Below are 13,662 nucleotides of genomic sequence, written 5' to 3' on the forward strand. Positions count from 1 at the left end.
GTGATAGCAAGGACGTTGGCCTCTAGTGTGTTAGCAAGGGCGTTGGGTGGATTGTAAGATCTCAGTGGTTGGAGAGGGTATCGAAACATTCCTGGTGTAGAAATCTCTTCCTAGCAGACACATTTTAAAAATCACGAGGCTTCACAATCAAACATTGGCTGGAGAGGAAAACGAAACATTCAGACCTGTTTTAAGAATCATGAAACTGACAACAATACGAAACATTTTAACGTCTTTTTCTGTGTCTTTTTATCTTTCTTCTCATCCTTTACGAATAATATTTTTAATTTTTTAAAAATTTGCAAGTTTTGTATAAAAGTTTCGTTTATTTTTGAATTTTTAAAAGTTTCGTTTATACTCTTAAATACTTTTAATTTAAAAAAAAAAAAAACTAAAAAAAAAACCATAAATTTTTTAATTTTTTTAATAAAAATGTCATCATTTTTTATCTTCTTTGATCAGTCTCGTGGGTGAATTTCGAAACTTGAAAACGGAGGGTAAAAAAAGGCGCGAATCGTCGCTCCGGCTACCAGGAACTGTCAACTCGGAATCATAATGAGTCAACTTGTTCCGTCGAGGACCGAGTCGACTCACCACCGCCTGTACGATTTCGCCAAGGCCGCCCTAATAAAGATCTTCGCGCACCCCTACGTTACGGTTCGTCGTTAAACTCCATCTTCAATTGGCGTATTTGATTTAGGTTGAAAGGAATTTATGCGAGATGTAATTAGGTTTTGTTTATGAAGGTTTGTGATTTGTATTGTGCACGAGGAACGGATGCGGAGAAGTGGGACGAAGCTCAATTCAGTCACTATATTGGAATTGGTATCTAGGTTTTTTCTGAGATTCTTGCTTCTTTTCATCAGAAGAAGTTGCTTTGTTGTATTTTTGTTGTATTGTTCTTTTGATGGAATTGCTATTCTTTAGATGGATCCACTTCTGGAATCGGCCAAATGCGGGAGGCATGGGAGAGCCAGAGGAAGGCTTACACTGCTGAATTCTTTGAAGTTGATCCTTGCGTGGTGAGTTTTTTGCTCCTAATTCTTTATCTTCCTTTTCAAATCCAAGAAATATCAATTTATTGAGAACAATAACAACTGAGGGAGGATTTCCATGAAACTACAAAGCTCTATGCAAGTTGAAAGTACTCTTATCAGTAACCATTCACTAAATTAAGGATAAAACATAACTGTATGATGCATCATTGTTTCCTTCCTCTACTAGTTCTGGAGGCAAGCGATGTATCTGACCTTTTAAACTAAGTTTGGTGAAATCAGTATGTTGACTAAAGTAATGTTTATAATCTTATCTTACTCTTTTAAGGATTTTATTGTAAATTTGGATCATAGCAGATTGTTCTTTAAGTGTTCTTGGTCACAGAATTCATTAGTATTGGGAGGAAATCTGTCCGGGAGACGCCCAAGTGAAATATTATCGTCTTTGAAATTTTCCTTTATGATAAATGCTACTTCCTTGAAAGATTTTCAAAGTCGCTCTATAGTACTGAACATGATTGTACAACAAATAGATTCTTAAGATAGACAAGTACTAAGACGTTTGAAATTCATGCCATGTAGTTTTATTCTTAATACTTATGCAACATTGTTTTGATGGCATAGAATATTTGATCAATGCTTACTAAGAACCAATTTAGGCTGTTTTTATTTGATTAATCGTTTTCACGAACAGTTCTCCGAAATTCCTTCACGTACTTGATGAATCTATTTAAAGAGGCTTCCCTAATCAGCGTGTTGAGTATAAGGGGCTGGCCAAAAAATGAATTGAATCATTCTATAAGTGCTCAAAATTTCAGCATCATCAGTTCTACTGCTCTAATATCATTATTGCTCATGCTTATTGGAATAAACAGGGCAAAGAACAATCACAGAATACTAGATTAGCTCATGAAGAGAGCACTGGTTGAACTATATATCTATGTATTTTCTCATTTGAGATTATAGCTTTTGTGATGAACAGGACGTAACTTTTAGTGAAAAGTGCATTTGTTTAGAGAAAGAGCAAAAATAAATAACTGAGATATTGCAAAGAAAAACTATGTCCTGCTTTCGAAAATGATGCCTTTGATCAGTATGTCTTTATAATATGAATGTTGAAATCAAAGTTTTACTCGAAAGAATCATGAAGTAGAATGAAAATCTTTTTTTTCCCCTCTTCTGCTTGCCATCATTTATTAAACTTCGGTAACAAAGAAATGTTCAAGTCCGCACGTCAACGGGACTGGAATTCACTTCACACCAGCACGTCCATGCATTAGCAACCTGGAACTTCTATATCATTATTTACGTGTCGAACAATTGTCATCGTGATCATATGCTAATTCATTTGGTCCTCTAGTTATAATGCAAGTGTTAAACTTATAATGCCATTAGTTACAAAATGTGTATGTGTATGTTATCAGGTAGAATGTAACATCAAGTTCTTTCTGTTATTTTCCATCTGACTTTATCTGTTTCGACAGGAAAATATTGAAACTCAGATGAAAGATAAAGCTGAGACAGCCGATCTTGTCTGCTGCTTGCAGCATCTGCAGGTTCTCTTTTGTTCTTTCTTTTTATTTTTATGTGGATTGATTGTAGGGGAGAGAGTTGATTCTTGTCTTCCATATATTAGATGACGTATACATAATATGAAGGACCTTTTTGTAGATGTGTTTCGAAACCGAGGAGAGAGCAAGGAGACTTTTACATAACGTGTCTTTATTGCTTAAACCTGGGGGTTATTTTTTTGGTATTACCCCAGACTCGTCTACAATATGGTATGAAATCACACTCATTATTTTCGTAATTTGGTAATATCTGACGCTTTATTTGTATTAACTATCAATTTTTCTGCCAGCCACCATTTTTTTTCCTTCTAGCATTGCATATATTGAATGCGTAGTGTTACTTTCTATTTTTTTGCATTCTCATTTTATATTTTTAGTAGATAATTTATAATTTGCCAATAAGAAGTGTCGTGTGTTGGATGATGAAAGTCCCACACGGCTAATTTAGGGAATGATCATGGGTTTATAATCAAGGAATACTCTCTCCATTGGCATGAGGCCTTTTGGGGAAGCCCAAAGCAAAGCCATGAAAGCTTATGCTCATAGTGGACAAAATCATATCATTGTGGAGAGTCGTGTTCAGCTAACATGGTATCAGAGCCATGCCCTAAACTTAGCCGTGCCAATAGATTGGTAAATCCTCAAATGTCGAACAAAGGACTCCAAAAGAAAAAGGAGGCAAGCCTCCTGGAATGCAGTAAAAAATAACTAAGACTCCAAAGGAGTCGAGCCTCGATTAAAGGGAGATGTACTTTGTTCGAGGGGAGGTATTGGATGATGAAAGTCCCACATCGGCTAATTTAAGGAATGATCATGAGTTTATAATAAAGGAATACTCTCTTCATTGGCATGAGGCCTTTTGGGGAAGCCCAAAGCAAAGCCATGAGAGTTTATGCTCAAAGTGGACAATATCATACCATTGTGGAGAGTCGTGTTTAGCTAACATCGTGAAGTTTTTCGAATTGAATTACATAATTCTCTTCAATGACCTAACCTATCATTTAAAGATCATTGATTCTTCATGACAAACTCCACCGCAGTGTTAACTGGGACCAGCTACCAGAAAGCAGGACTAAAAAATGTACATGTTCATGAAATGTGATTACCAGTCTATACGTTATATCCTTTGGCTTGTCCTAAGCATGTGCTCGGTGTAAACGTTCGTTATTTTTTAAGATATTTGTTAGAACTTTTATTTTTTGTTCTTGAATTCTGGGTTTCTTTTCTTTCAATACTAACAGAGTAATGTCCTACGCCACATTATTGCTATGAAAAATAAAGAAAAAAAGTTGTGAAATATTAGATTGTTGTACTCTTAAAGGGCCAAGTATCAGAAGAATGTCGAAGCATACCACAATAGGAGTGCTAGCATGAAGCCTAATATTGTACCCAATTGCATTAGATCTGAAAGCTACATGATCACCTTTGAAGTTGAGGAAGAGAAGTATGTCTAATTTGATTTCTTTAGAACATTTCTTAATCTCTTGGTTTTTATCCATCTATGGTAACTGAAGTTATTGAGTATTATTTCCAGGTTCCCATTGTTTGGGAAGAAATATCAGCTGAAATTCGCGAACGACCCGTCTGCCGAGACGCATTGTTTAGTCCATTTTCCAAGCTTTATCAGGTCCAATTCTTCATTGTTTCTGTTATAAAACCAGAATTTCTTCACATACATGAATATAATTTACCATGGCAAATATCTGACTGAATTTATCGAAACCGTGGCTACGTCTCACTCAGGTTGGCTCGAGAAGCAGGTCTTGAGTATATCGAGATTCAAAACTTGACCGAATTCTACGACGATCACAGGTTTTTGCATTTTACTTTCAACTCCCAGTTTTCTCTAACTGATGTAAAGATCACCAACTTGTGTTCTTTCGAGCCGAGGCTGATTATGTTTCCAACCCTATTTTGATTGCCGCAAAAAGAGCACAATTTGCAGGAATGCTCATGAATTGTGGTCCAAACCTTCTGGATCCCAGGGGGAGACTTCTTCCTCGATCATATGATGTGCTAGGTAATAAATGATTATTTATTTTCCCCCAAGGTTTATCAATCATTTTAGCTATAGCATTTTATTAAACATGTTTTTGTGGAACTTCCCTTAACAGGTCTGTATACAACATTCATATTTCAGAAGCCAGATCCAACCATCACTCCACCAATCATGACCCCTTTATTGCTTGAAACAAGTTATGATCACGAAGAGGCAAGTCTTCAGAAAAATCTCATGATTTTAGTTTTTTTTTTTTTTTTTTTGCTCTTCCTTAATCAAACTGCTATAAACAAAAACCATCTCAACCGAAGCCTGCTCATGCATCTAATTGAGAAACAAAGATATGTAGATAGTGACAATTCATTGAAATCTCCATCTCTTCCATACTGCCATTGGAACATGTCTCGAGCTCTCCGTTTTCGACATCCAGTCCCGAAAATGATGATGGTTTCAATGACAGTTAAATCTTGAGAGTTGCAATGAAAACTTGAGACAGAATGTTGATAGTATTCGTTGATTATAACTTTATTGCTAGTAATACAAATTGGTATCGAGTAAAATCGATATATAATATAAAATGGGTTGAAAAATGGGTATGTAAATTTTTTATTTTTTATTTTTTTATTGTTTTTTTTCATTATCTGGTTTTGTTACTTGGGTTGGCTTTGTAGAGGGAGTGGCAGGGGAGTGGCTGGCGAGATGAAGAAAGGAGTGTACAGGCAGAACATGTTCCTGGTCCGGTTCCAGTTCCAGCTCCTGCTCCGGTTCCGGTTCCGGTTCCAGTTCCGGTTTCAGTTGCGGTACCTGTCCCGGTTCCGGTTGTGATGCCCATTCCGGTCTCCGGGCTAGGCAAGATTAGTGAACAGAAGGGCATTTTGGGTCCTGGCCCTGCAGATTTACGTTTTCCTGAAGCTCTTTAGTTTGATTTTTTTTTTTTTTTTTTTTAAATATTGAATGATGAAAAACAATTATTATTTTGAACTCTAATCGTAATTAACCCTTAATTTTTATTTATAGGATTAATCTAATTTACAAAAATGTTGGTTTCTTTTTTAAGTTAAAAAAACAGAAGTGGAATAAAAAATAATAAATTGGTCTTGAACTTTATGGTTTCTAAAAATTAATAAATATATAAAAATAAAAAATAATCAAACATGCCTGAGGTATCCGCTTATAAATAATAAATAAAAAAGAAAAGAAACACGATTAATAAAATAAATTAACGTCATTAGTGCGTAAGATGGCCGATGGTACTAAAAAGATATATAAAATGTATTAGATTAATAAAAGTAACATCACGCCCAGTGGGACTCGAACCCACAATCGCCTGATTAGAAGTCAGACGCCTTATCCATTAGGCCATGGGCGCCTTGGTTAAAAGTATAAAAGTAAATAAAAATAACTTATGATATTTAGTTCATTATTTAATAGGAATTTAAAAAATTTACAAGAACCCAACCCAATCATTTAGAATTTAACCTTAAACTCATTATCATAAATTATAACTTAATTTTATTAATGGAGAGTCATCGGTCGTATAATTTTATAAAATTTCTCACCATTAATAAAATTAAGTTCCGTATAAAGAAAGTTAAATTTAGTCTCTATAATTTTAAAGGTTAGAATCAGTCCTCAAATAATTAGTTATAATTTTAAATGTTAGAAAGTCAAATAATTTTTACTTCTCCCTACGGATATCATCCATTTCAATTTCAATTTCAATTTCTCAACTCTTGCTTTTAAAACTCTTTCGAAATCACCCATTTCAATTTCAATTTCTCAACTCTTGCTTTTAAAACTCTTTCGAAATCTCTCCACCCCTGCTCGAGCATATGTCGCTTGGCCATAAGCGACGCAAGAACGAATAGGCTTAACTCACTTGCTACTGAGAAGTGAGTGACGCACAATCGCAAGTCCACTGCCATCAAAGTGCGATTGTGACAGACAAAATTATGAAAGTCAGGAGGTATTTCCGAAGTTGTATCAAACCAAAATGATGAAATTCTAATATTTAAAAGTAGAAAGACTAAATTCTAAATTTTTCGAGATCCTTGAAATAAGGAAATATTTAATTAAAAAAAATTAAAACATATTAGAAAATAAACACATCCCATATGAGAGTAAAAAAGGGAAAGAAATGTGAAGAGAAAACAAGGAAATCATTCAGTAAATTTCATTGATGACTGGTAAGATACAAGTATTAATCAGGATTCAATGATATAATAATTAATAATAATATCACTCTTTCTTCTTCTTCTCCTTCTTCTTCCTTCCAGCTTTCTTCTCTTGGGGTTGAGGCGGAGGGGCGGATTAGCTCATCATTTCTTCTAACTATAATAACTTCCATTAAATCAATGAACCAAGAACAATTTAAGTTATTAATCAACCTCACTTTTCTTTTTCCTCTTCCAAAGAATGTGTCACCGTTACACGCACGATTCACCGATTTTGAAGCCCCTCGATCGCCTTCTTCCATTGCCATGCTCGTTGTTTCGCGTCCTCGAATGAGGCAATCTTTTTCGGCTGAAGAATCGACTTTGTATTAGAATAGTTGAGAAAAAATGATAGCTATTTTGTGCAAAAGTGTAACGGCTCAAGCCTACCGCTAGTAGATATTGTCCGTTTTGGCCTGTTACGTGTCGCCGTTAATGTCACGGTTTTGAAACATGTGTGCTAGGGAGAGGTTTCCACACCCTTTATAAGGTATGCTTCGTTACCCTCTCCAACCACTGTGAGACCTCACAATTCACCCCCTTGGGAACCCAGCATCCTCGCTGGCACACCGCCTGGAAACTAGCTTTGATATCATTCATAACAATCCAAGCCCATTGCTAACAGATATTGTCCGTTTTGGCCCATTGCGTATCGCTGTTAACATCACAGTTTTAAAACGCGAGTGCTAGTGAGAGGTTTCCATACCTTTATAAGGAATGCTTCGTTACCCTCTCCAACCTCACAATCCACACCCCTTGGGAGCCCAGTGTCCTCGCTGGCACACTGCCCGAAACCTAACTCTGATCCCATTTGTAACAGCCAAGTCCACCGCTAGCAGATATTGTCTACTTTGACCTGTTACGTGTCACCGTCAGCCTCACAGTTTTAAAACGGATGTGCTAGAGAGAGGTTTCCACACCCTTATAAGGAATGCTTCATTCCCCTCTCCAACCAATGTAAGACCTCACAATCCATCTCCCTTGGGAACTCAGCGTCCTCACTGGCACACTACCCAAAACCTAGCTCTGATACCATTTGTAACAGCCAAGCCCACCGCAAGCAGATATTGTCCGCTTTGACCCGTTACATATCACCGTTAGCCTCACGATTTCAAAATGTGTATGCTAGGAAGAGGTTTCCACACTCTTATAAGAAATGCTTCGTTTCCCTCTCCAACCGAACGTGGGACCTCGCAGAAAGTAAGCTTCTTTACTAACAATATCTTTACGAAAAATTTACGTTTTTTAAGATTCGGGTAAGATTTCGAAGTCATTTTTCTTAAAGAAACATAGAAAAAGAAGCAAAGAGTTCATATGGCTTACCGTACAAATCTTGAAATGTGAAGGGCTAATCACTTGAATGTTGAGGTCATTAGGATTGTCAGACCAAATGATATTCCCCTTAACAATGAGCTTTGAAGGATCAACATAAATCAACTTTGGTTTGTTTGTGAGGATAAGCTGAACCTTTTTGCTTGTGATTTTCTGAATCTTTTTCACCATTGATATCATAAGAACAGATTCTCCAGGTTCAAGAAATTGTTGCCTAATAACACGAAAACCGACATTCAGTTTTTTCGAGAACGAAATCGTCATTATAATCACTTCGAATCCAAACAAATACCATTTCGAATCGAAGGAGTCTATCGATGCAATCCGAGCAATATGATTCGATCCTTCGGAAGTCGATGCAGAACCAGCATTCCCGTCGTTTTGTCTCGGTGCACTGTCTCCGATATGCGAAGGATTCCAAGAGGACTCGGAGCTGTCGTCATTCTCGTTCGAGCGAGACTACATAAACGAAAGCAACATAATGTATTTGGCAAGAACACATTGAAAACAAGGCACTTTTGGTAGCAAACAATACCACTGCTTCTAAAGCAAGTCTGGGAGGAGTTTGTGTTCTTATGTTCTTCCAATCAACCCCCTCAAAGAAGGGATGACTCTTAAGAGAAGCATAGCCCTCAGCTCCGGCACCCGGTCTCTTAACGGGATCTAAATCCTGAAGTAGATTAAAAGCCGAGTATCGAGTTAAGGCCGAGCTCGAACGTCGAACATATGGTAAACATTTTATCACATAATCAAAAGATTTTAGTGCATCATTATGAGCAAAATTCATCGTTCGATTGCATACGTACCAATAGGTGGTCGATGAGATCCCGGGCTTGCTCGGAAAAATAACTGGGGAATTTTATATCTCGAGCTACAATTTTTTGAAAAATAAGCCACTCACTTGCATCCTTAAAAGGAGAAGTCCCTGAAAGCATTTGGTACACGGTGCACCCGAGCGCCCAAAGGTCGTTTCTGTTTTCGAAACGAAAAGGGAGATTATCTTACACGAAAAATGGACCAATGAGTTACGGACACGAACACGAATACCCGACATAATATCGTTATGAACGTGCAAGTTGGAGGAACGCGTTACCCGAAAGTTGCAGGGGAGGAATTAAGAACTTCTGGAGGAACATATGCAGCAGTGCCCACAAATGTACAAGCTTTGTCATCTACATGTAAAAATTGGTGCAAACCATGTCAAAAAAAACGCTCGAAGGAGGTTCATATACACGTCTTCGGTGACATGAACCGAAACAAACCCGATGATGCATTCGGAAGCACGGTGATTCGACTGTCGACCATAGGCTTTACGCTCCCGAAATCGGCTATTTTGATATGTCCATCAGTAGTAAGCAGCAAGTTCTCAGGCTGCCAAAAGAAATGTTAGTTATGTTTGATCTGCCACAGGTCCACAATAATAGAGCTCATATAATAGATGAGAAACCTTGATATCACGGTGTATCAATCCCATGTTGTGTATGTATTCAAGAGCGTCGATGACTTCTGCGGCGTAAAACCGAGCTTCCTCCTCCGATAGACGACCTTTCTGTTGATAAAATACTCGAGGTTTAGAATGAAAAACATTAAATTGCCTAGAAGCCCCTACAGCTCAAGTCCACCGCTGGCAGATATTGTCCTCTTTGGGTTTCCCCTCAAGGTTTTTAAAACACGTCTATTAGGGAGAGGTTTCCACGTCCTTATAAGGAATGTTTCGTTCCCTTCTCCAACTGACGTGGGATCTCACAATCCATCCCCCTTAGAGGCCCAACGTCCTCGCTGGCACACCGCTCGGTGTATGACTCTTATATCATTTGTAAGAGCCGAAACACACTGCTAGCACATATTTTCCTCTTTGGGCTTTCCCTTTCGGGCTCCCCCTCAAGATTTTAAAACGTGTCTACTAATGTTTCGTTCCTCTCTCCAACCAATGTGAGATCTCACAATCAACCCCCCTTGGAGGCCCAGTGTCTTCGCTGGTGCACCGCCCGGTGTATAGCTCTGATACCATTTGTAACAGCCCAAGCCCACCGCTAGCAGATATTTTCCTCTTTGGACTTTCCCTGTTGGGCTTCCTCTCAAGGTTTTAAAACGTGTCTACTAGGGAGAGGTTTCCACACCCTTATAAGGAATGTTTGGTTCCTCTCTCCAACCGATGTGGGATCTCACAATCCACCCCCTTGGGGGCAGTGCGCTCGTTAGCACACCGCCCAGTATATGGCTTTGATATCATTTGTGACAGCCCAAGCCCACCATTAGCAGATATTGTCCTCCTGGGCTTTCCCTTTTGAGCTTCCCCTCAAGGTTTTAAAACGTGTCTACTAGGGAGAGGTTTCCACACCTTTATAAGAAATGTTTCGATCCCCTCTCCAACCAATATAGAATCTCACATATACCCGAACAACCAATTAAACATGCTAATAACCTTTCACCAAAAACATATGCATATAGATTCATCTAACAATCCAATTAACTCGACTTCAATGTTCAAGCACACGACACAAAAGAATAGCAACAGGGATTCATAAACTTACACGAGCGATCGCCCGACACAAAAACACGTGTTCTAAAGCTCTTTCAAATCAACTTACCCTATTTATCTGATCAAAAAGCTCTCCACCTTCACACGACTCCAATGCCATGTCTTGATATCAAAACCAAGAAACGAGTATCAGTAAGAAAACGACACAAAATAACAAAAAAGCGAGGAGATGAATACGAGCAGGTCGACTCTTAACCGAGCAGACGATAAAAAAAGATGAGCATAAGAAATACGTACACAAAGAAAAAGTATCCTGAAAGGTAAAAAATAGCCTGACAACACCAGGATGGTCCAATTGATCAAGTACAATCCTTTCCAACTTCACATAAGCAGTTTTATTTTCCTTTGTAATGAATTTCTTGTCCATTATCTTCAATGCATACACAATTCCTGTGTCCTTCTTCTTCGCCCTCACAACCTGATGAAAAGAAAAAAGATTTAAAAGGCCATTTATAAAGTAATAATATGCCTAAATATACCAAATGGTCCTTCATCTTTTCCATAATTTCAATTTAGTCCTTAATCTTTTAAAATTTTCCCGTTCAGCACAAGGGATCGAGCTCCGTTTATGTAATGGCCCAAGCCTACCGCTAGCAGATATTGTCCTCTTTGAGCTTCTCCTCAAGATTTTTAAAATGCGTCTATTAGGGAGAGGTTTCCATACCCTTATAAAGGGTGTTTCGTTCTCCTCTCCAACCGATGTGGGATCTCACAATCCACTCCTCTTTGGGGCTAGTGTCCTCACTAGCACTCGTTCCTTTCTCCAATCGATGTGGGACCCCCACCAAATCCACCCCCTTCAAGACCCGACGTTGGCACATCGTCTCTCATGTCCAACCCCCTTCGGGTCTCAGCCTCCTCCCTAACACATCGCCTGATGTCTGGCTCTGATACCATTTGTAACAGTCCAAGCCCACTGCTAGCATATATTGTCCTCTTTGGACTTTCCCTTTCGGGCTTCCCCTCAAGATTTTTAAAATGCATCTACTAGAGAGAGGTTCCCACACCCTTATAAAGGGTGTTTCGTTCTCCAGCATCCTCGCTACCACCACTTGTTCCTTCCTCCAATCGATGTGAGACCCCCACCAAATCCACCCCTTCAAGACCCGACACTGGCACATCGCCTCTCATGTTCAACCCCCTTCCGGTCTCAGCCTCCTCTCTAACACATCGCTCGGTGTCTAGCTCTAATACTATCTGTAACAACCCAAGCCCACCGCCAGTAGATATTGTCCTCTTTGGGCTTTTCCTTATTTTTTAAAACGCGTCAGCTAGAGAAAGATTTCCACACCTTTATAAAGGGTGTTTCATTCTCCTCCAAAATCAACGTGGGATCTCACAATCGAGCTCCATTTATACGAATTCTAATGAATTTTACTTCATTTCTAACCCCATTTTTTGCCAAATTAGTTCAATTTTAGAGCAAAAACACACAGCTACTCCGACTACAATAATCTCCATCCATGTACAAATCAAAACAGATTCAACACAGATTATCCAGAAACAGAACAAAAACAACACAACAATTCAATTCAAAAACAAATTAAACAATAAATTTAGCAACAAAATTACCTTGGAATATGAACCAACGCCATAAATCTTCCCCAATTCAAAATCCTGTATAGTAAAATTCTCCTGAGGAGCACGAAACGCAAAGCTATTGGATCTCTGAACATTGCCGCCGCCATTAGAAGCGTTCCCCTGATTCTGAATCATCAACTTAGCATCAAAATCCTTCTCCATTGCCAACATCTCTTATCTTCAAAGAACCCCCTCCCTCTCCTTTTCCTTTCCTACATTAATAATCACCCACTTTCTCTCTCTAGACTCCCCCCCCCCCCCCAATAATTCCTCTCTTCTCTCTCTCGAAAACCCTCTGTTCTTGGGCACAGAGCCACCACCCAATACAGTCAACACAAACAAGAACAAATGAACAAATGAACAAAAAAACAAAAAAACAAAAAAAAAAAGAGGCAGAAATTCGATCAGAGTTGTATAAATTTATTTATTTTTTTAAAAAAATTTCAGAAAATTTGAGGTTAACCTGTAGAACACACGAAAATTGAAAACCCTAGAAAAAGGTAATAAGCTAAGAGGAATTTGGGGATTTGGATTTGGGGGAAGTAATGGAGGAGAGAGAAAGCTAGAGAGAGAGAGAGAGAGAGAATATGGGAAATTTTCATGGAAGAGAGAAGTTAAAGCACAATGGGGATTGGATCTTTTTGTTTCGATTTTTCATTCCAATTTTCTCTCTCTTCATTGCCCTAAACTTGGAGGGTTACTGCCCGTTGTTTCTCTCTCTAAAAGACCTATCCATGTGGGGTAGGGAAGGCTAAGGGCATTGGACACGTGGCAGTACCACAATAACAGCTCTTAAAAATTAAAAATAAAAAATTATAAATTTATACGATGCTTTCTTTTATAAGGTGGGCTGTTTCTTAACTAATTCAAAAGGTGTCATTTCAAGACTTGTTGGATTTTTTTTTTTAAATTAATTTATTATTTTAAGCTAAAAGTAGTCAAATTTTCTAATATTAGCAAATTTCTTAAATACTTATTTATTTTTTCATATATATAATTTAAATATTTAAAATTTTATTTTCTTTTTTAAGTAAGCGGCTTGATGTGTTCTTTCTTCCTTCATTCGTAATTTACTCATAAATTTTAAAATAAAAAATGTCTAAATTTGGTATAATGAGTTATTTTCTTTTTCAATTTTGTCATATAATTAATTAATAGTTTCAATATACAAAATACATATATAAACATTTTTTACAACGTTATCTACACACTTTTAAAATGAAAAGTCAAGATATTTTTTAGTTCGATCGGTGAAATGAGATATTTTGAACATATGAACTCGTGGTTGAAGGAGTCGTACTTTTAGTTGATAGCTTGCTAGCTTAACCGAGCTCAGACTCAATAAGATAGAGATAGATATTTATATCCATTGACTTATATGAACATTTGAGCTTGAGATTGAAGGAGTCGTACGTTTAGTCGATAGCTT

General features: G+C 37.8%; 2 protein-coding genes and 1 non-coding gene across 3 annotated transcripts; 1 reads left to right on the forward strand and 2 right to left on the reverse strand.

The window, feature by feature from the left end:
• Positions 1-458: 458 nt before the first annotated feature.
• Positions 459-5,579, forward strand: LOC111801510 (S-adenosyl-L-methionine-dependent methyltransferases superfamily protein). Its single transcript, XM_023685525.2, has 11 exons — positions 459-657; positions 747-825; positions 928-1,022; positions 2,480-2,551; positions 2,667-2,776; positions 3,888-4,010; positions 4,101-4,193; positions 4,310-4,378; positions 4,498-4,586; positions 4,681-4,778; positions 5,237-5,579. Exons 1-11 carry the CDS (start codon positions 556-558, stop codon positions 5,483-5,485), a joined length of 1,179 nt encoding a protein of 392 aa, XP_023541293.2. The 5' UTR covers positions 459-555; the 3' UTR covers positions 5,486-5,579.
• A 282-nt stretch (positions 5,580-5,861) lies between these two features.
• TRNAR-UCU (transfer RNA arginine (anticodon UCU)) lies at positions 5,862-5,934 on the reverse strand. The gene has a single exon. It is a non-coding gene; the product is annotated as a tRNA-Arg (tRNA).
• A 771-nt stretch (positions 5,935-6,705) lies between these two features.
• On the reverse strand, positions 6,706-12,847 carry LOC111802361 (3-phosphoinositide-dependent protein kinase 2). Its single transcript, XM_023686693.2, has 11 exons — positions 12,225-12,847; positions 10,890-11,070; positions 10,702-10,754; positions 9,558-9,659; positions 9,373-9,481; positions 9,204-9,282; positions 8,917-9,082; positions 8,646-8,780; positions 8,403-8,569; positions 8,102-8,324; positions 6,706-7,088 (listed from the first exon to the last, which is right to left on the reverse strand). Exons 1-11 carry the CDS (start codon positions 12,402-12,404, stop codon positions 7,005-7,007), a joined length of 1,479 nt encoding a protein of 492 aa, XP_023542461.2. The 5' UTR covers positions 12,405-12,847; the 3' UTR covers positions 6,706-7,004.
• Positions 12,848-13,662: the final 815 nt, after the last annotated feature.

Source organism: Cucurbita pepo, chromosome 9 (genome assembly GCF_057944985.1).
Source record: "Cucurbita pepo subsp. pepo isolate OVF chromosome 9, ASM5794498v1, whole genome shotgun sequence".
NCBI lineage: Eukaryota > Viridiplantae > Streptophyta > Magnoliopsida > Cucurbitales > Cucurbitaceae > Cucurbita > Cucurbita pepo.

What these genes read in the sequence shown, in the direction of transcription:
- LOC111801510 (XM_023685525.2), top strand. Translation starts at nt 556, where the DNA reads ATGAGTCAACTTGTTCCGTCGAGGACCGAGTCGACTCACCACCGCCTG. An exon ending in CAGTCACTATATTGGAATTG is followed by an intron (nt 826 to 927) that starts GTATCTAGGTTT and finishes GCTATTCTTTAG; the next exon opens with ATGGATCCACTTCTGGAATC. An exon ending in CAAGTTATGATCACGAAGAG is followed by an intron (nt 4,779 to 5,236) that starts GCAAGTCTTCAG and finishes TTGGCTTTGTAG; the next exon opens with AGGGAGTGGCAGGGGAGTGG.
- LOC111802361 (XM_023686693.2), bottom strand. Translation starts at nt 12,404, where the DNA reads ATGTTGGCAATGGAGAAGGATTTTGATGCTAAGTTGATGATTCAGAAT. An exon ending in GCTTCCGAATGCATCATCGG is followed by an intron (nt 9,283 to 9,372) that starts GTTTGTTTCGGT and finishes TTTTACATGTAG; the next exon opens with ATGACAAAGCTTGTACATTT. An exon ending in GACTCCTTCGATTCGAAATG is followed by an intron (nt 8,325 to 8,402) that starts GTATTTGTTTGG and finishes TCGTGTTATTAG; the next exon opens with GCAACAATTTCTTGAACCTG.